The sequence below is a fragment of the Ranitomeya variabilis genome, chromosome 4 (genome assembly GCF_051348905.1).
Source record: "Ranitomeya variabilis isolate aRanVar5 chromosome 4, aRanVar5.hap1, whole genome shotgun sequence".
Taxonomy (NCBI): domain Eukaryota; kingdom Metazoa; phylum Chordata; class Amphibia; order Anura; family Dendrobatidae; genus Ranitomeya; species Ranitomeya variabilis.
The window spans coordinates 400,441,927-400,469,288 of record NC_135235.1 but is presented as its reverse complement, the minus strand read 5'-3'; the positions used below and the strand labels follow the sequence as shown (position 1 = coordinate 400,469,288).

The 27,362-nt window shown below is 45.9% G+C and overlaps 1 protein-coding gene across 4 annotated transcripts; it reads left to right on the top strand.

The window, feature by feature from the left end:
- The first annotated feature begins 900 nt into the window (after positions 1-900).
- On the top strand, positions 901-27,362 carry LOC143764913 (uncharacterized). 4 transcript variants are annotated; one of them, XM_077251018.1, is made up of 6 exons: positions 1,062-1,211; positions 1,517-1,663; positions 2,846-2,945; positions 2,979-3,162; positions 3,237-3,342; positions 25,935-27,362. In XM_077251018.1, the coding sequence occupies exons 2-6, from the start codon at positions 1,633-1,635 to the stop codon at positions 27,002-27,004; spliced, it is 1,491 nt and encodes a 496-aa protein (XP_077107133.1). In that variant the 5' UTR covers positions 1,062-1,211; positions 1,517-1,632; the 3' UTR covers positions 27,005-27,362. The 4 variants fall into 4 exon arrangements, with proteins under 4 accessions (XP_077107131.1, XP_077107133.1, XP_077107132.1 ...); XM_077251016.1 differs by having other exon boundaries at positions 901-1,211; positions 2,846-3,162; XM_077251017.1 differs by lacking the exon at positions 1,517-1,663 and having other exon boundaries at positions 1,063-1,211.

Here is a 27,362-nt window from a genome sequence, read left to right as displayed (position 1 = left end):
ATAATACACACACACATTAGGACAAAAGTATTTTAATGAAATAAAGACACAGGATGTTGTAATATGTTTATTATACGCTCAATCCAAATGATGACCCTTGTCTTCTGTAAAAAAGGTAAAAAAAAACAAACAACAATATCCCATAACTCTCCGGCGCTCAGTCATGTCCAACGATGTAAGTCCATCTGAAGGGGTTAAATAATTTTACAGCCAGGAGCCTGCTAATGCAGCTGTTGCCCTTGGCTGTGAAATCTGGGGAATGAATGGGAAGCAGGGGAACATAGCATGGTAGACTTGCAGTGCTCCGCCCCCTGCTGGCAAAATTCCCACACTGGAGTTCATATGAGGTTATGCCAGCAGGGGGCACAGCACAGCAAGTCTAGGTAGCTATGTTCCCCTGCTTCCCATTCATTCCCCAGTTTTTACAGCCAGGAGCACAGCTGCATTAGCAGGCTCCTGCTTGTAAAATTATTTAACCCCTTCAGATGGACATGACTGAGCGCCGGAGAGGTATGGGATAGTGTCGTTTGGTTTTTTTACAGAAGACATGCGGATGATGGTAGCGGTAGTAGACGGGCAGCAGAGGTGGAAGGCAGTGGGGTTGCCCCATCGGGGGTCACAGCAGCACTGCAGCCCACCAGGAACTATGAAATGTAGGGGGAGAGAATGGACAAGGGGCAAATAACAGGAAGATGGTGGCAGGTGACCAACCACGCTGCTGCCAGGTGCCAACATATTCCCTCCTGGTGCCAACAGCCTCAAAGGGCAGGAAAGTGCCGTCATGTCCTCCAGTCAGGGGGGCTCCCACAGGGTCTCCAGCTCGTCCAAGGTCCTGGCTTTGCGTCCTCTGCTGGCAACACTGAGAAATACAATAAATGACGGGGTCACAGAACAAACATTGCTAGTGTTACTGCAGCAAATAACCTTTGTGGCCACAAGTTCCCGCCCATAACTGAGGTCACGGACCGCCATCCCGGGGCTCCTGGCTGTGCGCTCACCTGAGGAGACTGGAGTGTGGAGCCGTTGCCGGGGTAACCGCCCCAGACGCCGGCGCTTCACAAGTCACGTGATCTGAAGAGACGAGAAACAGAACTTCAGTGCCCGGCATGCATTGCGTGCTCCCGCCCAGGGGCTGTGACCTCATCAGTGTGCGGCGGCCGGGTAGGGGATGAGGACGCTGCGGCGGAGGAGTCTGGAAACGCAACGGAGCGGTGAGTGGGACGGGGGTGCACCGCCGGGAATCCACGTGACGTGGCCGCCCACCTGCTGCCCTTCTCTATACATGCCCGTTATTGGGGGCAGTCACGTAACTGCCGCCCCTCATCTCTGCACACACCCCTGTAGTATAGTGAGCGGTGACACTTCTGTGCGAACGTTAATATGGGGGTGGTCGTCATCCTCGTGCGCCTCCCACCCCAGGACTCGGGGTCTCCTTCACTCTGACTGGAAAGTATTCTGCTCATTGTGACATGAGAAGTCCTATTGGCGCCGCTTCTTTATTATTTGTCACCCACAGGGTTATAAAGTACACGGGTCCCATGAGCATATGGATCTGGAACCTCCATGAGAACCAACAAGCGCAAGATCGCTGACTCACGCCTCACACATTAGGGTCAGCCCCAAGCCATCGTCATGGAGGACCAGACTCCCCCCACATCACCAGGTGAGGAGACCTCTTATCAAGCATCACATACTCAAGGAGCCGCCATCTGATTGCAATAAGTAGTTGCTCCATCTTTCAGATCCCTGTCCCAGTGCAGGTGCTGAGCTGCGGCACGCAGGGATTGCAGAGCAGTACAGTATAACAGTAGTTACTTATATAACGCTAAAAGATAAAGTAGTCTCCTCGCAGGGAGTTAATAGGCAGTAGCGAAGAGCTATTGGAACAACAAGGGTTAAATGAAAGTAAGCAGAATGAATGCAACAGTCTAAGTTTCAAACACTTATCGTAACTCCTGGTGGGGTCCTTAGTAGTGATGAGCGAATCTACTCCTTGCTTGGGTTTTCCTGAGCACGCTCGGGTGGTCTCCAAGTATTTGTTAGTGTTCAGAGATTTAGTTTCATCTCTGCAGCTGAATGATTTACATCTGTAAGCCAGCATAAGTACATGTGGGGATTCCCTAGCAACCAGGCAACCCCCACATGTACTAAGCCTGGCTAATAGCTGTAAATCATGCAGCTGAGGTGATAAAAACTTAATCTCCGAACACTAACAAATACTCGGAGATTACACGAGCGTGCTCAGGAAAACCCGAGCAACGAGTATATTCGCTCATCACTAATCCTTAGTCCACAGTCCGATGGGGGTAGTAGTACCAGCAACGGCCAGTGTAAGGTCCTCCGATGGGGTTCAAGGTTAGCGATCCGTCTTCTGTCGGCAGCGGGCGGTCTCCGGTTTTACCCACCTAGCCACTAGTCCATAAGCCCACGCAATCAAAGTGGGAAAAGCTGCAGAAGTCTCTGTACCAACCCTGGGGTGACGCGTGCTGGCCAGCAAAGGAAGACGCACTTCAATGTCCTGTAACCCACCCACGCTTCTCTGCACGCACGCAGTCTTATTCCCACACTCCCTGTCCTGCTGGAGCGCTCAGGAGATCTCAGCCGCAGTACGTCGCCGCACTGCTGCTCGGAGCGGAGAGCACGCTTTTCCCTGCCCCGCACTCTCCCTGACGGCAGGAAACTGCTTTGCGCGCTTTCCTCTCTGTCCTGCCTCTTAACATGTCCCCTCTTACCAGGTCATGGGGTTTGTACGGTCCCCCATTCCTTCACTCAGGCTACATGGGACGCAGGTACCCGCAGCATGGTCTTCCTCCTTACAGAGGCACTCATTTTGTGTTTACTACAGATGGATCCATTCAGAGTAGCACACCGGAGAGATATCAGAGCCCATACTCCGATGACTGGCCAGTGGATGATGACGACGATGTCCAGCAGGAGGAAGATGATGATGTCCAGCAGGAGGAAAATGATGATGGTGACGATGTCCAGCAGGAGGAAGATGGTGACGATGTCCAGCAGGAGGAAGATGAAGATGGTGACAATGTCCAGCAGGAGGAAGATGATGATGTCCTGCAGGAGGACGATGATGGTGAAGAAGTCCAGCAGGAAGAGGAAGATTCTGATGATGATCTCCCACAGGATGATGATGATGACGACAATATGGTACGTCCCTGGAGTACGGTGACCGAGCAGTCATTACATGAAATCTTGTGTAAGCTTTCATATTTCTGTTGTAGATTGATGACTTGGTTATTGTTAAAGTGGAAGATCCAGAGGGTGATGAGGGGTACATCCGAACTGAAGGGCATCACACGGAGGATTATTCTACAGATATCAGCCAGGGTGAGTAAGAAATGTCACTGAGCACTAGAGATGAGCAGATTGAATTATTGGACTCCGGTCCAGGTCAGTGGCAGACAGGTGGGAGCCCCGCAAATCTCTTACCATCCTGCATCCCCAGCACAGCTTTTAATTTGTCAGTGCTGGCGTGAGATAATCTGTGCAAAGTGATGCACAGGTGATGTCCCACCAGCCTTGGCTAATCTAAAGCCAGAGATGTCAGAAGGTAAGAAATTCGCTAGCCTCCCATCTAGCCAGCAGGTACCACTGACCTGGACCGAAGTCCCACTAATCGATCCGCTCATCTCTACTGAGTACCTTCTAAGGGGGAGAACGTTTCTGTTTACTTCCCTTCCTACGTACATCAGATAATTGGTAGTCACCAAGAGACCTCCTACATAACCATTCATCAACCTTCCTACACAGGAGTAATATTGACTGGTAATTTTCTACCTAAATATGTCATCATATTGGTGGCAGCACCTTAGGTTAGATGGCTGTCCCCACAATTGTGTACAATAAAATGAAAGGATTACAAACATGGTTAAGTTCTAGTTTAACCCCTTTACCCCCAAGGGTGGTTTGCACGTTAATGACCAGGCCAATTTTTAAAATTCTGACCACTGTCCCTTTATGAGGTTATAACTCTGGAATTCTTCAACAGATCCCGGTGATTCTGACATTTTCTCGTGACATATTGTACTTCATGATAGTTGTAAAATTTCTTTGATATTACCTGCGTTTATTTGTGGAAAAAAATGGAAATTTGACGAAAATTTTGAAAATTTCGCAATTTTCCAACGTTGAATTTTTATGCAATTAAATCACAGAGATATGTCACACAAAATACTTAATAAGTAACATTTCCCACATGTCTACTTTACATCAGCACAATTTTGGAACCAAAATTTTTTTTTTGTTAGGGAGTTATAAGGGTTAAAAGTTGACCAACAATTTCTCATTTTTACAACACCATTTTTTTTTAGGGACCACATCTCATTTGAAGTCATTTTGAGGGGTCTATATGATAGAAAATAACCAAGTGTGACACCATTTTAAAAACTGCACCCCTCAAGGTGCTCAATACAACATTCAAGAAGTTTATTAACCCTTCTGGTGTTTCACAGGAATTTTTGGAATGTTTAAATAAAAATGAACATTTAACTTTTTTTCACAAATAATTTACTTCAGCTCCAATTTGTTTTATTTTACCAAGAGTAGCAGGAGAAAATGGACCCCAAAAGTTGTTGTACAATTTGTCCTGAGTATGCCGATACTCCATTTGTGGGGGTAAACCACTGTTTGGGCGCATGACAGAGCTCGGAAACTAAGGAGCGCCATTTGACTTTTCAATGCAAAATTGACTGGAATTGAGATGGGACGCCATGTTGCGTTTGGGGAGCCCCTGATGTGCCTAAACATTGAAACCCCCCACAAGTGACACCATTTTGGAAAGTAGACCCCCTAAGGAACTCATCTAGATGTGTTGTGAGAGGTTTGAACCCCCAAGAGTTTCACTACAGTTTATAACACAGAGCCGTGAAAATAAAAAAAAAAATTTTCCACCAAAATTATTTTTTAGTCCCCAGTTTTGTATTTTTCTAAGGGTAACAGTTGAAATTAGACCCGAAAAGTTGTTGTCCAATTTGTCCCGAGTACGCTGATACCCCATATGTGGGGGGTAACCACCGTTTGAGTGCATGGCAGAGCTCGGAAGGGAAGGAGCGTCATTTGCAATGCAGACTTAAATGGATTGGTCTGCAGGCGTCACATTGCGTTTGCAGAGCCCCTAATGTACCTAAACAGTAGAAACCCCCCACAAGTGACCCCATATTGGAAACTAGACCCCCCAAGGACTTATCTAGATGTGTTGTGAGAACTTTGAACCCCCAAGTGTTTCACTACAGTTTATAACGCAGAGCCGTGAAAATAAAAAATCTTTTTTTTTTTCCACAAAAATGATTTTTTAGCCCCCAGTTTTGTATTTTCCCAAGGGTAACAGGAGAAATTGGACCCCAAAAGTTGTTGTCCAATGTGTCCTGAGTACGCTGATACCCCGTATGTTGGGGTAAACCCCTGTTTGGGCGCACGGGAGAGCTCGGAAGGGAAGGAGCACTGTTTTTTACTTTTTCAACACAGAATTGGCTGGAATTGAGATCGGACGCCATGTCGCGTTTGGAGAGCCCCTGATGTGCCTGAACAGTGGAAACTCCCCAATTATAACTGAAACCCTAATCCAAACACATCCCTAACCCTAATCCCAATGATAACCCTAACCATACCCCTAACCCTGACACACCCCTAATCCCAACCCTATTCCCAACCGTAAATGTAATCCTAACCCTAACCCTAGCCCTAATGGGAAAATGGAAATAAATACATTTTTTTTAATTTTTCCCTAACTAAGGGGGTGATAAAGGGGGGGTTTGATTTACTTTTATAGCGGGTTTTTTAGCGGATTTTTATGATTGGCAGCCGTCACACACTGAAAGACGCTTTTTATTGCAAAAAATATTTTTTGCGTTACCACATTTTGAGAGCTATAATTTTTCCATATTTTGGTCCACAGAGTCATGTGAGGTCTTGTTTTTTGCGGGACGATTTGACGTTTTTATTGATAACATTTTCGGGCATGTGACATTTTTTGATTGCTTTTTATTCTGATTTTTGTGAGGCAGAATGACCAAAAACCAGCTATTCATGAATTTCTTTTGGGGGAGGCGTTTATACCGTTCCGCGTTTGGTAAAATGGATAAAGCAGTTTTATTCTTTGGGTCAGTACGATTACAGCGATACCTCATTTACATCATTTTTTTTATGTTTTGGCGCTTTTATACGATAAAAACTATTTTATAGAAAAAATAAATATTTTTGCATCGCTTTATTCTGAGGACTATAACTTTTTTTTTTTTTATTCTTTGACGCTGTATGGCGGCTCGTTTTTTGCGGGACAAGATGACGTTTTCAGCAGTACCATGGTTATTTATATCTGTCTTTTTGATCGTGTGTTTTTCCACTTTTTGTTTGGCGGTATGATAATAAAGCGTTGTTTTTTGCCTCTTTTTTTTTTTTTTTTTTTTTTTTTTACGGTGTTCACTGAAGGGGTTAACTAGTGGGACAGTTTTATAGGTCGGGTCGTTAGACGCGGCGATACTAAATATGTGTACTTTTATTGTTTTTTTTTTTTTTGTTTTTTTTTTAGACAAAAATGTATTTATAAGAACAATATTTTTTTTTATTTTTTTTATTTCACATTTTTTAGGCTAGGTTCACATTGCGTTAGGGCAATCCGTTTAGCGCTAGCGGATTGCGCTAACGCAATGTTTATTTAGGGGCCGTTTTAGGGGTCGCGTTAACGTCCCCGCTCTCGCAGATCCCCGATCTGCGAGAGCAGGGAACGGACCTCGGGCGCGCCGCGGACGCTGCACGCAGCGTCCGAGGCGCGCCACAGAAGAACGGCACATCGCTAGCGCGAGCCGAAAAAGGCACGCGCTAGCGATGCGCTACAGGGAAACTTCACATTGCTGTCAATTAGTGCGCTAACGGACCCGTTGCACGGCGTTAATTGCGACATTTTCGCCGTGCAACGCTGTCCGTTAGCGTGCACACATTAACGCAATGTGAACCTAGCCTTAAAAATTTTTTTTTTTTACACATGTGAATATTTTTTTATTTTTTTTTTACACCATAACATTGCCCCGGGGGGGGGGGGCATCATGTTATAGTGTAAGATCGCAGATCTGACGTGCACTCCTGGAGGCTTCCCGGCACCTGCTCTGAGCAGGCGCTGTGAAGCCACATCCCTGCAGGACCCTGATGCAGCCCCGCGGCCATTTTGGATCCGGGCCTGCTGCAGAGAGGAGGAGGTAAGAGACCTCGGAGCAACACGATCACATTGCGTTGCTCCGGGGGTCTCAGGGAAGCACGCAGGGAGCCCCCTCCCTACTCGATGCTTCCCTATACCGCCGGAACACTGCGATCATGTTTGATCGCAGTGTGCCGGGGTTAATGTGCCGGGGGCGGTCCGTGACCGCTCCTGGCACATAGTGCCGGATGTCAGCTGCGATAGCTGACACTCGGCCGCGCTCCCCCGTGAGCGCGACCGATCGCATGACGTACTATCCCGTCGGTGGTCATACGGGCCCACCCCACCTCGACGGGATAGTACGTCTAATGTCAGAAAGGGGTTAAAACAAAAATTGTTATACTTCCGTTTTTAAAAGGAAGTATATCTCATGCAAAAATTGCAACTTTTTCCTATGTTATTCTGCTCTTGCCATATAAACGTATGATCTGTGGGTGATTAGTTCTGCAAATAAGGTTTAAAGGTGCAGTTCAGCTATGGTTTTTATATTAATAGTCCTGCATTATACACACACACACACACACACACACACACACACACACACACACACACACACACACACACACACACACACACACACACACACACACACACCCTTTTCTCCTTCGCCACATTGGGGGACACAGGACCATGGGTGTTATGCTGCTGTCACTAGGAGGCTGACACTAAGTTGAGACAAAAAGAGTTAGCTCCTCCCCTGCAGTATACACCCTCATGCTGGCTTCCAGAGACCCAGTTCAAGCTTAGTGTCAGGAGGCACACTGGATTTTTAAAACTTCTTTTCTGGACGAAGGGGCGACGGAACCTTTCAAGGCTCCGATCTCCCCGAAACAACAACAACAACAGGCGAGCACGGGAGTATTACCTCTCCGTATCCTCTCCTGCGACGTGGGATGCCACTGCCTGAGCTGACCTTTTGGGCGACGGGCCCCTTCAAGGGCACCGATCTCCCCACTACTTTACAGACGAGCACTGGTGTGTTACCTCCAGTATCCTCTTCTGCAGCCAGGCCTTTTTTGCCAGACATCTGCTCTGCCCACCAGGTCTCACCCTCGGCTGTTCAGAGGCACTCTTCCACTGTGGCGTCCGTGCAGCCCCTACTGCATCACCACTGAAAAAGCGGATGATGGAAGGAGGCGGACGGTTCCTCTCCACCCCCCTTTCATGGGGATGGTGGATGGAGGCTCCCCAACCCTGCACCGTCCTATTTACCCCGGGCACCTTCATTTTGGGGTAAGTGCACCAGGGGTCGTTTTTTTTTCTAGTGGTCACATGTTTTTGGAGGGCTCCATAGCGGCAGGATTCTCCCCTTAGCGCCGCGATTCTTTCCCCTGCGGTCCGCGGGTGCGCGCCGGCCGAGGCCAGAAATTTAGTCCCCGGCTTTGGCCTTGTGTAGGCCGCGCTCCGGTAAGCTCCGCCCACCTCACGCATCATTTCTGCGGCTCCGCCCACACTTCTGGCGCTTCTCGCTCCCTGCGAGACTACCCACAGACTCTCGGCAGCCATCTTCCTTCTGCAGCACGCATCGCCGGCCGGCTTCCCTTTCTCCACGGAGGTTTTTTCCCACTCAGCGCCACCTATCCAATTGCGGGGCACAGGACCGGGTAAGGAGACGGCACTAACTGCTTCCCTGCAGCGCTACCCCTCAGCTTCCACTAGCAGCTTTTCATTACATTGGGGTACAGCATGTCCCAGTCAAGGGGTAAAAAGTTCACTAAGGTACATACAACCTATTTCTCTGCATGTACCACCAGCCAGGCTCCTGTCCCTCGGCCTCAAAGCTCCCCCCTCTGCCCTGCCTGTGATGCCCAATGTGCCCAAGAGCCCTCCGCCGCTACCGACCCCAGTGTTCCTAGCCTCCCTGAGTGGGCCATGTCACTGTCACAATCCATGGCTTCGCTAGCCAAAGCGATTGAATCCCTTCATGACCCCTCTGGGGAGCGGGGTGTTCGTTTTCCTGGGTTAAGAGACCCCTCTATAACAGGGGAATCATTGGCCAGCAGGGGCCGCTCTCACCCGAAGGAGGTTCGGACATCCAAAAAACGGATCCGCACTACCTCTCCTGAACATTCACCACGCCATTCAGTCTCGAGTAGCTCCACTTCTCGCTCACCCTCCCCAGGGGCTCGAAGCGATCATGACTCGGTATGAATCTGAGGCGTCCATGGACCCGGATTCTCCAGAGTTCCGATCAACTGTTGACTCCCTCATTGAGGCTGTCAATCATGCGCTAAAGGTGAATGATGACCCTAATTCAGCTCCGGATCACGCAGTTTCCTTCACAAGAACCAGGCGATCCCATAAGGTGTTCACCTCCCATCCAGATTTCCTAGAGATAGTTTGCCGGCACAGGGAGCGACCGGATAAACGCTTTACGGGGAAAAAGGTCCTGGAATCAAAGTATCCCTTTTCCGCAGATCTAGTCAAGGATTGGACGGAACCACCGCTGGTAGATCCTCCAGTATCGCGTTTGGCTACCAAAACGCTGTTATCAGTACCTGACGGGGCTTCAATCAAAAATCCCACAGAACGCCAGTTAGATTCTCTGGCGCGCTCAGTGTATGAAGCTTCAGGTTCCTCCTTATCTCCTTCCTTCGCTGCTGCATGGGTCGCCAAAGCAATGGTTTTCTGGGCAGATGCCCTTGCAAAATCCATTCAGGACCAGGCTCTTCCGTCTGAAACAAATTGCTATGGCTTCAGATTATGTGATGTACGCTTCCAGGGCTGCCACTAGAAATTTCGGGGCCCCATACTGGCAAAATTTTCGGGGCCCCCTTGAGACTCCGCCCAGGCTCCACCCCAGCCCCGCCTCCACCCCTCGAACTGTCCACAGTCCCACCGCTCTCTCTTGGAAAAACTCTACTTCTCACCTATCACACATTAACAGTTCCCATCACCAGATTACACATATAGCTAGCAGCTTTTGTTTTGGCCAAAAGATTTTTTAAGCCACCACCATAACACGGTAGACACTTTTGGCCGGGCACTACTCTGCTGTAACCTATTAAATATTTGTTAAAATATGCAATACAATTTAGGTATATTTTTAATTATTTTTCAATTTTTAAAATGACCAATAATATCACATACAAGGAACAAATACAACACCATGACCAGACCACATATTACCAGTGACCGAATAATATCACATACAAGGAACAAATACCACCGCACCATGACCAGACCACATATTAGCACCACATAGTGACTGAATACAACACTGATCAGTAATAAAAAAAACCCACAATACTAATATCACCACCAGTGCCATTATACACAGGAGATGTGTACTTAGTATGCAGTGTCTGTGTAGAGGTTATACAGTGATCACTGGTGACATTATACACAGGAGCTCTGTATATAGTATACAGTGTATAGTGTCAGTGTATAGGTAACATACTGACTCACCAGTGACGTCTCTAGGTGAAGTCCTTCATCTTTCATCCAGCACAGACCGCCATCACTTCATCCAGCCAGGACTTGTCTCTGCAGGAAATAACAGTTATCTCGAGCTCTGCTTGCAGAACACATTACTTAATTTTTTCCAACTTCTACATTACACCACATGAAGAAAAAAAGGCGACATAGTGTCACTCTATACAGTAACAGGACCGCCCCCCCATTTAAAACAGTGTCCTCAAAAAATAAAATAAATACTTCACTGCAGTAATAATATCCCTTAATTAGCCCCTATGGTAATAATAATATCCCCCACCCTGGCCCCGTGTGTCTCATTCCTGGCTTCAGCCATATGTTCACCCATCCTGCCCTCATGACAGAGTATCCATCCTGCCCCATATGATCTCCCCATCCTGCCCCATCTGTCTCCATCGTATCCATCCTGTCCCATGATCCTGCACGATCTGTCTCCAACCCTGCTCCATCTGTTTCAAATCATGCCCCCATGTCTTTCATCCTGCCCCGTGTCTTCAATCATGCCCGTATCTCCATTCTGCCCCCTATGGCTCCAAAAATTCCCCCATGTCTCCAATCATGCACCCTCTGTCTCCATTCTGCCCCATCTGTCTCCAGTCATGCCCCCAGTGTCTCCAGTCATGCCATGTATCTCCATTCTGCCCCAGCGTGTCCGGCATCTCTGCCCCAGCATGTCCGGCATCTCTGCCCCGGGGCCCCCTGGATCGCCGTTCTCAAAAAAAGAAAAAAAAAACACGAGTTCTTACCTGGCCGTGCTCCTGCGCCGGGCAAAGCTCACTCCCTCCACACAGGTGAAGCACCCACTCGCCGGCGGCTGACAATGACGTCAGACGCCGGCAACGTGTGCACTGCGGCTCAACTCAGCTGTCAGCCTCCGACTGGCTGATTTCCCTTCCCTTTCAGGGCGGACGCCTGTTTGGGGAAAAATTGGACCAACTTATTTCCGATGCTACAGGAGGAAAAAGCAAGTTCCTCCCTCAACACAGGCCAAAAGCTGCTTTTCAGCGCCAACAGCATTTTCGTTTTCGCCCCTTTCGCGGTGGCCCTTTCTGGTCCAACTCCACAGCATCGTCCAGATCAGAACGATCTACACGCACAGACAGAGACTCTCGGCCTTCTTACAGACCGAATCAGTCCTGGCGAGGAAAACCTAGACAACCCAGAACCAGAGGTTCTAGGCCTTCGAGATTTCCTTCACAATGACTCGGGGAGAATTCCAGTCGACACCACCGAGGTAGGCGGACGCCTGCTTCTTTTTCGACACGTCTGGCTTTCCGTCATCCACGACGAATGGGTCAGAGACCTGGTGTCTTCTGGTTACAAAATAGAATTCTCCACGTCCCCTCCAGCTCGGTTTTTTCCCTCTCATCTCCCAAGTTCGGGAGCTCAGTCTCGCGCTCTTCACTGCGCCATCGAATCCCACTGCCAAAACGGGGTCATCATTCCGGTTCCGGAACACGAGAGATTCAGAGGTTTTGACTCAAACCTCTTCGTCGCGCCAAAAAAGGACGGGACGGTGCGCCCCATTTTGGACTTGACTATCCTAAACAAGTACGTAATGGTACGGCACTTCAGGATGGAATCCCTCCGGTCGGTCATATCCTTGATGGAGAGAGGCGAGTTCCTAGCATCAATAGACATCAAAGATGCTTATCTTCATATCCCAATCTTTCCGCCACATCAAAGGTTCCTCCGCTTCGCCATCCTAGAGGACCATTTTCAATTCACGGCCTTACCCTTCGGTCTTGCCACAGCGCCCAGGGTATTCACGAAGGTCATGGCGGCTGTCATGGCCATTCTGCACTCCCGGGGAGTGGTCGTATTGCCATACTTAGATGACCTTCTGATCAAAGGTCCATCTTATCATGCCTGCGAAGCAAGTGTCTGCATTACGTTGGATTCCCTTTCGCGCCTGGGCTGGTTAATCAACTTGGACAAGTCCTCCCCTGTTCCAGCTCGAAGGATCTCTTTCCCAGGCATGATCCTGGACACGTCCAAGGGGCTGGTCTTACTTCCGCGGTCCAAGGCCCAAGCGCTTCAGCAGGGAGCCCGGACGCTGTGTCGCCCTTGTCCGCAGTCCATTCGGTTTGCCATGAAGATCATGGGGAAGATGGTGGCCGCAATGGAAGCGATTCCGTTCACCCAACTGCATCTCCGTCCCTTACAACAAGCTCTACTGGACAATTGGGACAGGAGTCCCTTAACCCTCGACCGGCCATGTCCTCTGCCCCCGCGGACCAGGCAAGCGCTCAAATGGTGGACTTTGGAATCATCTCTCAACCAGGGGAGGTCTTTTCTCCCGATCTATTGGCTGGTGGTGACCACCGACGCCAGTCTCCTCAGTTGGGGAGCGGTGCTTCGCCACCACACTGCCCAGGGGCAGGGGAATTCAGTCCGACAACGTCACAGCGGTGGCGTACACAAACCATCAGGGGGGTACCCGCAGCAGGGCGGCGATGCAGGAGGTCTCCCACATTCTCCGTTGGGCCGAGGCCAACCACTCCACCATTTCCGCAGTGCACATTCCGGGCGTCGAGAACTAGGCGTCGGACTTTCTCAGCCGTCAGGGTCTTGCCTCGGGAGAGTGGGGAACTCCATCCAGAGGTTTTTCATCAAATCTGCCTTCGCTGGGGAACTCCGGACGTGGACCTGATGGCGTCCAGACTGAACGCCAAGGTCCCCAACTTCATAGCACGTTCTCGGGATCCCCGGGCCGTCAGGGTGGATGCACTGATATCCCCATGGCACCGGTTCCAATTCCCGTACGTGTTCCCTCCACTTCCTCTGTTGCCGAAAGTGATCCGAAAAATCAAGATGGAGGGGGTTTTGGTGATCCTCATCACCCCGGATTGGCCACGTCGCGCATGGTATGCGGAACTCGTTCATCTCGTATCTGACGTCCCCTGGCGGTTACCAGACTGCTCAGATCTGCTGCGCCAAGGACCGATCTACCACCAGAGCTCAGGGGCCCTACGTTTAACGGCTTGGCTGTTGAAACCTGGATCCTAACTCAAGCAGGTTTCTCCCAGCAGGTCATCGCCACCATGATCAGCGCTCGCAAGACGTCTAACGCTCGCATCTATCACCGCACCTGGAAAGCCGCCTTCTCATGGTGCAGGCTCCGCAGTCGCCCCCTCTCGTTTTCTCCATTCCTTCCATTCTGGAATTTCACCAGTCCGGCTTGGATTCCGGCCTGGCACTCAGTTCCCTCAAGGGTCAGATCTCAGCGTTATCGGTGTTGTTCCAGCGTAAGATTGCTGCTAATTTGCAAGTCAGGACCTTTATTCAAGGGGTCTCCCACGTGGTACCCCCCTACAGAATGCCGTTAGAGACCTGGGATCTCAATTTGGTCCTGAGCGTCCTTCAGGAATCTCCATTTGAACCTCTGCAGGACGTCCCGCTGACCATCCTCTCCTGGAAGGTTGCCTTCCTTGTGGCAGTAACATCTATCAGGCGCGTCTCGGAGTTGGCCGCACTATCCTGCCGGGCGCCTTTCCTTTCCTTCCACCAGGACAAAGTAGTCTTTTTTTTTTTTTTTTATTAATTCCAGAATAAACAAACAATGCACACATTTGCATTTATCATTATCAATTATACCACCGGATATAAATAATTACAGAATATCATCATATCCAAATTTTACAGGGGTAATAAACTGTGAATGTTGAATCACTAGTATCTATAAAATGCCTACTATACAACTTTAACCGTTAATAGTAAGTCGCCAAAAGGAAAAACAGATTTAAATCCTACTCCACAAGTGATGTCCCAAAACCACAAGCCCGTCTTCCTGTGCATGTATCTAATCAGCGTGGACTACAGAGTATGATAAGGAGTTCCATCTACCCCAGATTTTTTCGAATATACCTGGGCATCCTCTATTTTGGTACAGTGTTCTTTCAAATGGGATGACCAAGTTCACAAAGTCAATCCAAGTTCTGAGAGACGGGGAGGAACCACCCATCCACCTTAACGCCAGTACCTCCGTGCTAAGAAGAGCGTCTCTCGAAGAAAGATCCCAGTATGGTGATCCCAGGCCTCTGTATCCCACACCCCTAATAAGCAGGTCAATGGCTCAAGTGGGACAGGGATTGACAATAAAGATGTTAATAATGTCGTGACCTCTTTCCAATAGTGAAATATTACCGGGCACCTCCAAATCATATGGATAAAATCTGCATCACGTGTGTGACATCGTAAGCAATCTGACGAATGGAGGCGACCCATTTTAAAGAGTCGTGTTGGGGTCAAATAAGTCTGATATATAATATATAGCTGGGTCATCCTGTTATTAACTGAAGGAGAGACTTTAGTTGGAGACTCTAGAATATCTTCCCACTCCTCTCCCAGTGTATCAGGAAGAAGTCCCTCCCACTTCCTTTTGAGAGAGGTAATAGTAGACCCATCTCCCATGGATAATAGGTACGTATATAAAGAGGAAATGAGTCCCTGAGGACCCTGTGATTTGAGAATGCCTATCAGAGGTAGAGATGAGATCGCTCGACCTGCACCCACATTTCGCATATGCGATTGGAAAGCTGACCTAAGCTGTAAATAACGGAAGAATTGAGATCTTGGGATATTGTAGGTATCCCGTAATTGTTCGAAGGATACAAAACCCCCCTGGTCGTGTATATTGCCCACCGAAAGAACACCACATGAGATCCAGAACTCAGTAGATGGGTGATTCAGCAATTCTGGGAAATAACTATTATGCCATAGTGGCATTTCGGCTATTATACAGTGCCTACAAGTAGTATTCAACCCCCTGCAGATTTAGCAGGTTTAATAAGATGCAAATAAGTTAGAGCCTTCAAACTTCAAACAAGAGCAGGATTTATTAACAGATGCATAAATCTTACAAACCAAAAAGTTTTGTTGCTCAGTTAAATTTTTATAAATTTTAAACATAAAAGTGTGGGTCAATTATTCTTCAACTCCTAGGTTTAATATTTTGTGGAATAACCTTTGTTTGCAATTACAGCTAATAATTGTCTTTTATAAGACCTGATCAGGCCGGCACAGGTCTCTGGAGTTATCTTGGCCCACTCCTCCATGCAGATCTTCTCCAAGTTATCTAGGTTCTTTGGGTGTCTCATGTGGACTTTAATCTTGAGCTCCTTCCACAAGTTTTCAATTGGGTTAAGGTCAGGAGACTGACTAGGCCACTGCAACACCTTGATTTTTTGCCTCTTGAACCAGGCCTTGGTTTTCTTGGCTGTGTGCTTTGGGTCGTTGTCTTGTTGGAAGATGAAATGACGACCCATCTTAAGATCCTTGATGGAGGAGCGGAGGTTCTTGGCCAAAATCTCCAGGTAGGCCGTGCTATCCATCTTCCCATGGATGCGGACCAGATGGCCAGGCCCCTTGGCTGAGAAACAGCCCCACAGCATGATGCTGCCACCACCATGCTTGACTGTAGGGATGGTATTTTTGGGGTCGTATGCAGTGCCATCCAGTCTCCAAACGTCACGTGTGTGGTTGGCACCAAAGATCTCGATCTTGGTCTCATCAGACCAGAGAACCTTGAACCAGTCAGTCTCCGAGTCCTCCAAGTGATCATGAGCAAACTGTAGACGAGCCTTGACATGACGCTTTGAAAGTAAAGGTACCTTACGGGCTCGTCTGGAACGGAGACCATTGCGGTGGAGTACGTTACTTATGGTATTGACTGAAACCAATGTCCCCACTGCCATGAGATCTTCCCGGAGCTCCTTCCTTGTTGTCCTTGGGTTAGCCTTGACTCTTCGGACAAGCCTGGCCTCGGCACGGGAGGAAACTTTCAAAGGCTGTCCAGGCCATGGAAGGCTGACAGTAGTTCCATAAGCCTTCCATTTCCGGATGATGCTCCCAACAGTGGAGACAGGTAGGCCCAACTCCTTGGAAAGGGTTTTGTACCCCTTGCCAGCCTTGTGACCCTCCACGATCTTGTCTCTGATGGCCTTGGAATGCTCCTTTGTCTTTCCCATGTTGACCATGTATGAGTGCTGTTCACAAGTTTGGGGAGGGTCTTAAATAGTCAGAAAAGGCTGGAAAAAGAGATAATTAATCCAAACATGTGAAGCTCATTGTTCTTTGTGCCTGAACTACTTCTTAATACTTTAGGGGAACCAAACAGAATTCTGGGGGGTTGAGGGGTTGAATAATAAATGACCCTCTGAAAAAACTTTTCACAATTTAAAAAAAAAATAAACAAAGAAATAACATTCTTTTTTGCTGCAGTGCATTTCACACTTCCAGGCTGATCTACAGTCCAAATGTCACAATGCCAAGTTAATTCCAAATGTGTAAACCTGCTAAATCTGCAGGGGGTTGAATACTACTTGTAGGCACTGTATCTGCAAATTTAATAACTTTTTTTGATTTGTCTCCATATTAATCTCGCCAGTCGAAGTAAAGGAAGCAAACGGGGAGCACTGACTTTCTCTATTTCCAAAAATCCCAATGGACAATCAATCCGGGCAGAATGGATTAGATGACTCTCTGAATTAGGTAGAGAGTTATTAGGCATCCATCTGCCTGAAGAGCTGTCACACAGACAGCTCTCCAGCGACCAACGATCCCGAAGTCCCCGGGTAACCAGGGTAAACATCGGGTTACTAAGCGCAGGGCCGCGCTTAGTAACCCGATGTTTACCCTGGTTACCATTGTAAAAGTAAAAAAAAAACACACTACATACTTACATTCCTGTCGCGTCCCTCGCCTTCAGCTTCCCTGCACTGTGTAAGCGCTGGCCGGAAAGCAGTGCGGTGACGTCACCGCTATGCTCTGCTTGCCGGCCGGCGCTGACACTGGGGGACGCAGGGAAGCTGACGCTGAGGGACGCGACAGGAATGTAAGTATGTAGTGTTTTTTTTTTTTACTTAACAATGGTCCTGCGCTTAGTAACCCGATGTTTACCCTGGTTACCAGTGAAGACATCGCGGGATCGGTGTCACACACACCGATCCAGCGATGTCAGCGGATGATCCAGCGACGAAATAAGGTGCTGGCCTTCTAGCTCGACCAACGATATCACAGCAGGATCCTGATTGCTGCTGTGTGTCAAACACAACGATATAGCTATCCAGAACACTGCAACGTCACGGATCGCTATCGTTATCGTTGTTCAGTGTGAAGGTACCTTTAGCCTGCCCGGCAAGATAGTACAGATAAAAATCCGGTAGTTCCGCCCCACCCCCCTTTTTCGGTCTCTGCAGAGTAGATAGTTTAAGTTTGGGTCTGGTCTTCCCCCATATAAAGGATGTGGTTAGGGAGTTTAAATTTGCAAAGAAAGACTTGGGTATTGGCACAGCATTATGTTGGAGACAATAATTAAGTTTGGGGAGCAGTATCATTTTAATTAGATTAATGCGGCCTGCAACGGAGAGAGGGAGTTTGCTCCAGGTTATAAATTTAGATTTGACCAGATCTAATAGTGGATAGATGTTAAGTTGTAGGTCCAGCCGACTATATTGAGACATATGGATACCTAAATATTTGAAATTGGAAACTACAGGTAGTGACGAGAGATTTTCGAGACAAGGCATCGGAGCATGAGATAGAGGCATCAGGGCAGACTTGTCCCAATTTATATAAAGACCGGAGAATTTACTAAATTTATCAATGGTCGATATTACTAGTGGTAGTGTTTCTTCTATTTTATCCATAAATATGATCATGTCATCGGCATAAAGACCGATGGTGTCCACACGATCTGCAATATTTATTCCTTTAATATCTGTGGAGGATCTTATGCGTATTGCTAAAGCTTCTATCGCGAGGGCAAAGAGAGACGGGTTCCCCTGTGCAAGGTAAAAGAATCAGAGAGAGAGTTATTTACAATTACCCGTGCCCTAGGATTCCTATATAATGTATCTATCCCTCTAATAAATTTGTCCCCAAAACCGTATTTCTGTAGACATGCGGAGAGGAAAGGCCACTCGAGGGAGTCAAACGCTTTGGCTGTGTCTAGTGATGCCAGTGCCCAATTATTTTCCAATTCTAGAGAACTATATTGGATCACTGATTGGACCCGCCTAATATTGATGGAGGTACTTTTCCCGGGCATAAAGCCAGTTTGATCTGGGTGTATAAGGTCTAGTATGATCGTAGTTAGTCTAGTGGCCAAGATTTTAGTGAAGATTTTATAATCTACGTTCACCAATGATATGGGGCGATACGATCCACACTCCAAGGGATCCTTTCCCTCCTTCTTAAGTACAATAATATTTGCATCGTAAAATGTTTCAGGCATAAATTCTCCCTCCCATATACTCCGGAGTACCTTCAGTAAAAGTGGTGCCAGATGGCTTCGATATTTTTTTATAGAACTCAGCGGGAAACCCGTCGGGTCCAGGGACCTTCCCGGTGGCCATGTCTATTATAGCATGTTCCACTTCCTCCAGCGTAAACTCTGCTTCCATAAAAGCTTGCTGGGTTGGACTCAGTGAGGGGAACGCTATGTCCGATAAATAATCTATACATTCAGGGACACCAAGATCACTACCAGATTTGTACAATGACTTATAGTAATTACAAAAACACCGAAGAATCTCAGTAGAGGATACCAACGAACCATCAAGTGCCCGAATCTGTAGTACTGTATTAGAGGTATTATGCTGGCGTACTAAAAAGGCTAGAAGTGTACTAGCCTGATTCCCCAGTTCAAAATAGGATTGACGGGTAAAGAATAGTTTACGTTTCGATTTAGTGTCTATATGTTGGGTGTATAATCTTTGGGAAGTAAGCCATTCCACCCTGTTGCCACTGGTTTAGGACAAATTAGTCTTACGCCCATCTCCGGCTTTTCTCCCTAAGGTGGTTTCATCCTTCCACCTTAATGAAGATATCATTCTTCCCTCCTTCTGCCCACAGCCGAGACATAGGGTCGAAAAGGCCCTTCACACCTTGGACGTGGTACGGGCCCTCAGGAAGTACGTTTCTAGGACTGCTCCCTTCTGCAAATCAGACTCCCTCTTTGTCCTCCCGGAGGGTCACAGAAAGGGTTCAGCCGCATCTAAGGCCACGATAGCCAGATGGATCCGATTGGCTATCCAAGAATCTTATCGGGTCAGGGGCAGACCTTTCCCGGCGGGGGTTAGAGCACACTCTACTCGGTTAGTGGGTGCTTCCTGGGCCATTCGGCACCAGGCAACGGTGGAGCAGGTTTGCAAGGCCGCAACATGGTCTAGCCTGCATACTTTCACAAAGCACTACAATGTCCACACTCAATCTTCCGCGGATGCGGCGTATTCTGCAGGCGGCCGTTGTGCACTTATAGTCAGATGGTACACAGAGTTATTTGGTTGTATTGTTCCCCACCCAGGGACTGCTTTGGGACGTCCTGTGTCCCCCAATGTGGCGAAGGAGAAATAGGGATTTTTGTGTACTCACCGTAAAATCCTTTTCTCCGAGCCACTCATTGGGGGACACAGCACCCACCCTGTTAGCCTTATGGCTCGTTACCTTTTTGGTTCTTGACTTTCTCTGACATGTTATACTCTAATGTTATGTAATATATTGTTTTTAATCTCCTGCTTTTACACTGAACTGGGTCTCTGGAAGCCAGCATGAGGGTGTATACTGCAGGGGAGGAGCTAACTTTTTGTCTCAACTTGGTGTCAGCCTCCTAGTGACAGCAGCATAACACCCATGGTCCTGTGTCCCCCAATGAGTGGCTCGGAGAAAAGGATTTTACGGTGAGTACACAAAAATCCCTATATTGTCTGTCACATATTGATCTTCTTTAAACGGGTTGTCCTCTTCTATCAATATTGTGCCTGCAGACTTGGTTATGGTAGAAAACAAACCTGTGCGGTACTTAGCCTCTCTTGATCCAGCAGTTTGTCTCTGATTATTGTTTGGCTGCATTGTTGATGTCACGTTGAGAGCGCTGCAGCCAATCACTGCGCTGATGTATTTTATTCTGCCTTAAAGGGAATCTGTCACCAGGTTTTTGCTACCTAATCTGATGGCAACACTACGTAGACAGAGACCCCGATTCCAGCAACGTGTCACTTGGCTGCTTTGTGCAGTTTTGATAAAAATCAGTGCTTTCTCATGTCGTGGAAATGCCTTTCCTGGGAGCGCTACTTTGGAGAGAGAAACTAGGGGGGGTCTCCAGATCTGCCGGCGTTTAGACAAATTGGGGAGAGATGCATCAGAGACAAGAGAATGCACAAGCGCCCCAGTCACTGTACAATGTTGTATCTCCTACACAAAGAGAGGGGTTTTCAACCCCTTTCTGCCATCGGACGTACTATCCCGTCCATGTGACCTGGGACTTAATTCCCATGGACGGGATAGTACGTCATACGCGATCAGCTGTGCTCTCGGGGGGAGCGCGGCCGATTACGGCTGGGTGTCAGCTGATTATCACAGCTATATATATATATTCCTAAATAAAGAAATATTATTCCAATACATACATTTCTTTTATGCAAATAAAAAAAATAACAAAAGTACACATATTTAGGTAACGACCTGACCTATAAAATGGTCCCACTAGTTAACCCCTTCAGTGAACACTGTCAAAATAAAAAAAACAAAAAAAACCAATGCTTTATCATCATACCACCAAACAAAAAGTGGAATAACACACCATCAAAAAGACGGATATAAATAAACATGATACTGCTGAAAATGTCATCTTGTCCCGCAAAAAACGAGCCGCCATACAGCGTCATCAGCGAAAAAATAAAAAAGTTATAGCCCTCAGAATAAAGCGATGCAAAAATAATTTTTTTATATAAAATAGTTTTTATTGTATAAAATCGCCAATACATATAAAAGGTAGAAATGAGGTATCGCTGTAATTGTATTGACCCAAAGAATAAAACTGCTTTATCATTTTTACTACAAGTGGAACAGTATAAATGCCCCACCCAAAAGAAATTCATGAATTGCTGGTTTTGGTCATTCTGCCTCCCAAAAATCGTAATAAAACACGATCATAAAATGTCATGTGCCCGAAAATGTAACCAATAAAAACGTCAACTCGTCTCTCAAAAATCAAGACCTCACATGACTGTGGGCAAAAAAAATTGGGAAACATTACACTGGTCAACAGCATTTTTGGTGCCAAAGATATTTCATCGAATTTAGGGTATTTTTGGGGTGCTGATTCTGAATATGCTATCAGTTTTACCAGATTGGCTCAAGTTTTTGAGATTTTTGGTATCTTATTTATAGCACTTGTTGGTAAATGCGACGCATCATCTCATTAATTTCTTTGGATTAGTACTTGAACTGAGCAGTTCTCAATATAGTTTTGTGTTAATTAGTGTTCTAAAAGTTTGTTCATAGCTTGATTTTTGCACTAACTTTATGTTGTTGTCTGTTTTCCAGTGAAAAGCATGAACTCATCAAGAAGTTGTCTTAACGATCCAGACTCATTCTGTTACATTTGTGGTGAATACACACTGCCAAAACATAGAAGAAACATAACAGACTTCGTAAAAAAAAGTGTATTTTGCCTATTTTGGGGTTATGCTTGGGGACCAAGACAAGTTTTGGGCACCACACATAGTGTGCAAAGCATGTATCGAATTATTACGAAAATGGAGCAAAGGACAAAGAAAAAGCTTCAAATTTGGTGTTCCAATGGTGTGGAGAGAGCCAAAAAATCATCATGATGACTGTTATTTATGGTAAACACAGGTACAGGCACATCTTCACAATGAGGGACAGGCCTTCTTGCAGATTCCATGTTACTCCCATTTTCGTTTCTTATGCTTATTGAATCCTTGCACTTGCACTGCACAGAAATAACAGTCATCATGATGATTTTTTGGCTCTCTCCACACCATTGGAACACCAAATTTGAAGCTTTTTCTTTGTCCTTTGCTCCATTTTCGTAATAATTCGATACATGCTTTGCACACTATGTGTGGTGCCCAAAACTTGTCTTGGTCCCCAAGCATAACCCCAAAATAGGCAAAATACACTTTTTTTACGAAGTCTGTTATGTTTCTTCTATGTTTTGGCAGTGTGTATTCACCACAAATGTAACAGAATGAGTCTGGATCGTTAAGACAACTTCTTCTTGATGAGTTCATGCTTTTCACTGGAAAACAGACAACAACATAAAGTTAGTGCAAAAATCAAGCTATGAACAAACTTTTAGAACACTAATTAACACAAAACTATATTGAGAACTGCTCAGTTCAAGTACTAATCCAAAGAAATTAATGAGATGATGCGTCGCATTTACCAACAAGTGCTATAAATAAGATACCAAAAATGTCAACTTGAGCCAATCTGGCAAAACTGATAGCATATTCAGAATCAGCACCCCAAAAATACCCCAAATTCATTAAAATATTTTGGACACCAGAAAAAAATTTTTTTTTTGTTGACCTGTGTTATAGCTCTCAAAATGTGATGATGGAAAAACAATTTTTTGCAATAAAAAGCGTCTTTTAGTGTGTGACAGCTGCCAAACAAAAACCCGCTATAATAGTAAATCAAACCCCCCTTTATCACCTCCTTAGTTAGGGAAGAAAAATATTTATTTCCATTTTCCCATTAGGGTTGGGGCTAAAGTTAGGGTTAGGGTTTGGATTATGGTTGGGGTTGGGGTTAGGGTTGGGAATAGGGTTAGGAGTGTGGTTAGGGTTGTGTAGGGGTGTGGTTAGGGTTGGGATTACAGTTAGGGGTTTGTTCGGGTTAGGTTAGGGTTGGAGTTAGAGTTCGGGGGTTTCCACTGTATAGGCACATCAGGGGCTCTCCAAAAGTGACATCGCGTCCGATCTCAATTCCAGCCAGTTCTGTGTTGAAAAAGTAAAATGGCGCTCCTTCCCTTCCGAGCTCTGCCGTGCACCCAAACAGCGGTTTACCCTCACATATGGGGTATCGGCGTACTCAAGACAAATTGTATAACAACTTTTTGGGTCCCATTTCTCCTGTTACCCTTGGTAAAATAAAACAAATTGGATCTGAAGTAATTTTTTTTTGTGGAAAAAAAGTTAAATGTTCATATTTTTTTTTTCCTGTGAAGCACCTGAAGGGTTAATAAACTTCTTGAATGTGGTTTTGAGCACATTGACGGATGCAGTTTTTAGAATGGTCTCACTTTTGGGTATTTTCTATCATATAGGCCCCTCAAACTGACTTCAAAGGTGATGTGGTCTCTAAAAATGGTGTTGTGAAAATGAGAAATCGCTGGTCAACTTCTAACCCTTAGGGTATGTGCACACGTTCAGGTTTTTTCACGATAAAAACGCTTTAAAAACGCATACATTATGCATCCTATAATTTAAAATGCATTCTGCATGTTTTGTGCACATGGTGCATTTTTTTTCCGCGAAAAAAAAACGCATTGCGGTAAAAAAAGCAGCATGTTCATTAATTTTGCGGATTTTCTACGTTTTTCCCGCTGTTCTATGCATTGGGAAAAAACACAGAGAAAAACGCGTCAAAAACGCGAAAAAAAACACATGCGGATTTCTGGCAGAAAAGTCTGTTTTTTTGTCAGGAAAATTTCTGCAAGAAATCCTGACGTGCACATACCCTTTATAACTTCCTAACCAAAAAAAAAAATTGGTTCCAAAATTGTGCTGATGTAAAGTAGACATGTGGGAAATGTTACTTATTAAGTATTTTGTGTGACATATCTCTGTGATTTTAAGGGCATGAAAATTAAAAGTTGGAAAATTGTGAAATTTTCAAAATTTTTGCCAAATTTCCGTTTTTTTTTCACAAATAGATGCAAGTAATATTGAGGAAATTTTACCGGTAACATGAAGTAAATATGTCATGAGAAAACAATGTCAAAAGCACCGGGATCCATGGAAGCGTTCGAGTTATTACCTCATAAAGGGACAGTAGTCAGAATTGTAAAAATTGGCTCGGTCATTAACATACAAACCACCCTTGGGGGTTAAGGGGTTAAACTTGTTGTCAACGTCTTCAGCAGTTTCTCTGCAAGTCAACATCCTGTCTTGTTGCTCCTAAGGGTACTGTCACACAGTGCAATTTTGATCGCTACGACGGCACGATTCGTGACGTCGCAGCGTCGTATGATTATCGCTCCAGCGTCGTAGACTGCGGTCACACGTTGCAATCACGGCGCTGGAGCGATGCCGAAGTCCCCGGGTAACCAGGGTAAACATCGGGTTACTAAGCGCAGGGCCGCGCTTAGTAACCCGATGTTTACCGTGGTTACCAGCGTAAAAGTAAAAAAAAAAAAAAAACCGTACATGCTCACCATCTGATGTCCGTCAGGTCCCTTGCCGTCCGCTTCCTGCTCTGACTGAGATCCGGCCGTACAGTGAGAGCAGAGCGCAGCGGTGACGTCACCGCTGTGATCTGCTCTCACTTTCCGTCCGGCAGTCAGTCAGAGCAGGAAGTGGACGGCAAGGGACCTGACGGACATCAGATGGTGAGCATGTACGGTTTTTTTTTTTTTACTTTTACGCTGGTAACCACGGTAAACATCGGGTTACTAAGCGCGGCCCTGCGCTTAGTTACCCGATGTTTACCCTGGTTACCAGCGAACGCATCGCTGGATCGCTGTCACACACAACGATCCAGCGATGACAGCGGGAGATCGAGCGACGAAAGAAAGTTTCAAACGATCTGCTACGACGTACGATTCTCAGCAGGGTCCCTGATCACAGTAGCGTGTCAGACACTGCGATATCGTAACGATATCGCTAGAACGTCACGAATCGTGCCGTTGTAGCGATCAAAATTGCACTGTGTGACAGTACCCTAAGAACCACACACACAGACACTTCAAATGCTATTTTTTTCCTCTGATTTTATGAAATGGTAGATTCAAATGAGTCAGCATAATATTTCAATCAACCATTGACGTATAAAGAAAATTATTGGACAAACCTCTGAATGATAACACTACTTTTTATTTTCAAACCTTAAAAAAAACTGCAGTGTCCGTACTAACACTTCACTACACAGCTTTCCCTGACCTTGTGTGAATATGTATGAGGTTGATATAAAAATGATTTGCTGGTTTCATAGCCACTTGTAGAGGTGGCCTTTGGATCAATAAATGAATAAATATATATAAAATATATTTATTCTGTCGCTGGTCTAAAAAATAAAAACATTGTAGAATAAAAATTGGAGTGTTGCTTTGACAGGTGTGGGGGTGAACATTAAAACTAGAGAGAGTATTGGAAACTACCATGGGAGGTTTTGGGGGTTGCCCCAATGAGGCCATAGATACCTTCTGATGTCAGAACCAGTTGTGTTTTCACAATTCTAGTCGGGATAATAAAATGTTTAGGTACTTCACATTTTTTTAATGATGTTCATCTTACTATGTTATTTTATTTCATTATTTTGACAGATGGGGAAAGTAGTGATAAGGCCTCAGACTTTAAAATGAAAGAAAATGAGGGCGAATACTCCAGTAGCCCGCATGATTACTCCAACTATGAAGATGTGTGTCCAGATACGCTAAAGTCGGATGATGCCATAGATACTTTCTTTCCATGCATTGAATGTGGCAAGTGTTTTAGCCAAAGAATAAATCTCATGCGACATCAAAAGATACACACAGGCGAGAAACCTTTCCCGTGTTCCGTATGTGGGAAGTGCTTCACCCACAAGTCAGATGTGGTTCGGCACCAAAGAATCCATACTGGAGAACGGCCATTTCCATGCATTGACTGTGGAAAATCTTTTTCACAGAAATCTGTTCTGATCCAACACCAGAGAATTCATAACGGTGAAAAGCCATTTTCATGCTCTGAATGTGGTCGCTGCTTTACCCAGAAATCGATTCTCATCAAGCATCAAAAGGTTCACACAGAAGAGCGTCCATTTTCCTGTCCCGATTGTGGGAAATGCTTTACAAGGAAGTCTGTTCTTCTGGAGCATCAGCGCAGCCACTTCAGTGAGAATCCATTCCCATGTTTTGATTGTGGCGAGTTCTTTTCGGAAAAGGCTGATCTTGAAGAACATCAGCTCATTCACAACAGTGAGAAGCCTTTTTCGTGTCCCGATTGTGACAAATTCTTCAAATTTAAATCTGATCTAGTTCGACACGAAAGGATCCACACCGGGGAGAAACCGTTTTCTTGCTCAGAATGCGGGAAGTGTTTCTCACAGAAATCTGATGTTGTCATACACCAGAGAATTCATAAAGGAGAGAAGCCTTTTCCCTGCAATCAATGCGGAAAATCATTCACACAGAAGTCTGTCCTCCTTAATCATCAGATAATGCACACAGGACAGAAGCCCTTTTCCTGCCTTGCTTGTGGCAAATTTTTCACTCGGAAATCCAATCTCATTAAACATCAGTCCATGCACACAGGCGTGAAGCCGTTTTCGTGTTCTGACTGTGGGAAAAGTTTTACGCGGAGATCTCGTTTCCTTAAACATCAGGAAAATCACACAAAATCTGAGGAGAGCTAGATACTGGAACTCTTGCAGCCCACTGGAACTTTTCCTATTGATCTACGTTAATTTATCTTCCTGTGGTGACTCCATATTATGTACTTCAGAAGCCTTGCTCTTATCGCTCTCCATTATTCTCTGCCTTATTTGTTGACTACTCGGTTGATTCAGAAGTTGATCTGCCTTTAAAAGAATGACCATAAATTAAAAATTATTCAACACTGAAATTTAGTATAATCAAGATTCTGCACTCAAGTCTTGTGGGTACTTCATAAGATTTCATTGTATAATAATTAGAAAGTTTTGTCCACTGTTTTGATCTGATTGTAGTGTTGTATGTCCATGTCTGTTTCTATGTTAAATTAATTATGATGAA

Coding starts and splice junctions, on each gene's coding strand:
- LOC143764913 (XM_077251015.1), top strand. CDS start 1,169: ATGAGGACGCTGCGGCGGAGGAGTCTGGAAACGCAACGGAGCG. Junction 1,212..2,845: donor TCTGGAAACGCAACGGAGCG/GTGAGTGGGACG, acceptor TGTTTACTACAG/ATGGATCCATTCAGAGTAGC. Junction 3,163..3,236: donor ATGATGATGACGACAATATG/GTACGTCCCTGG, acceptor TTTCTGTTGTAG/ATTGATGACTTGGTTATTGT.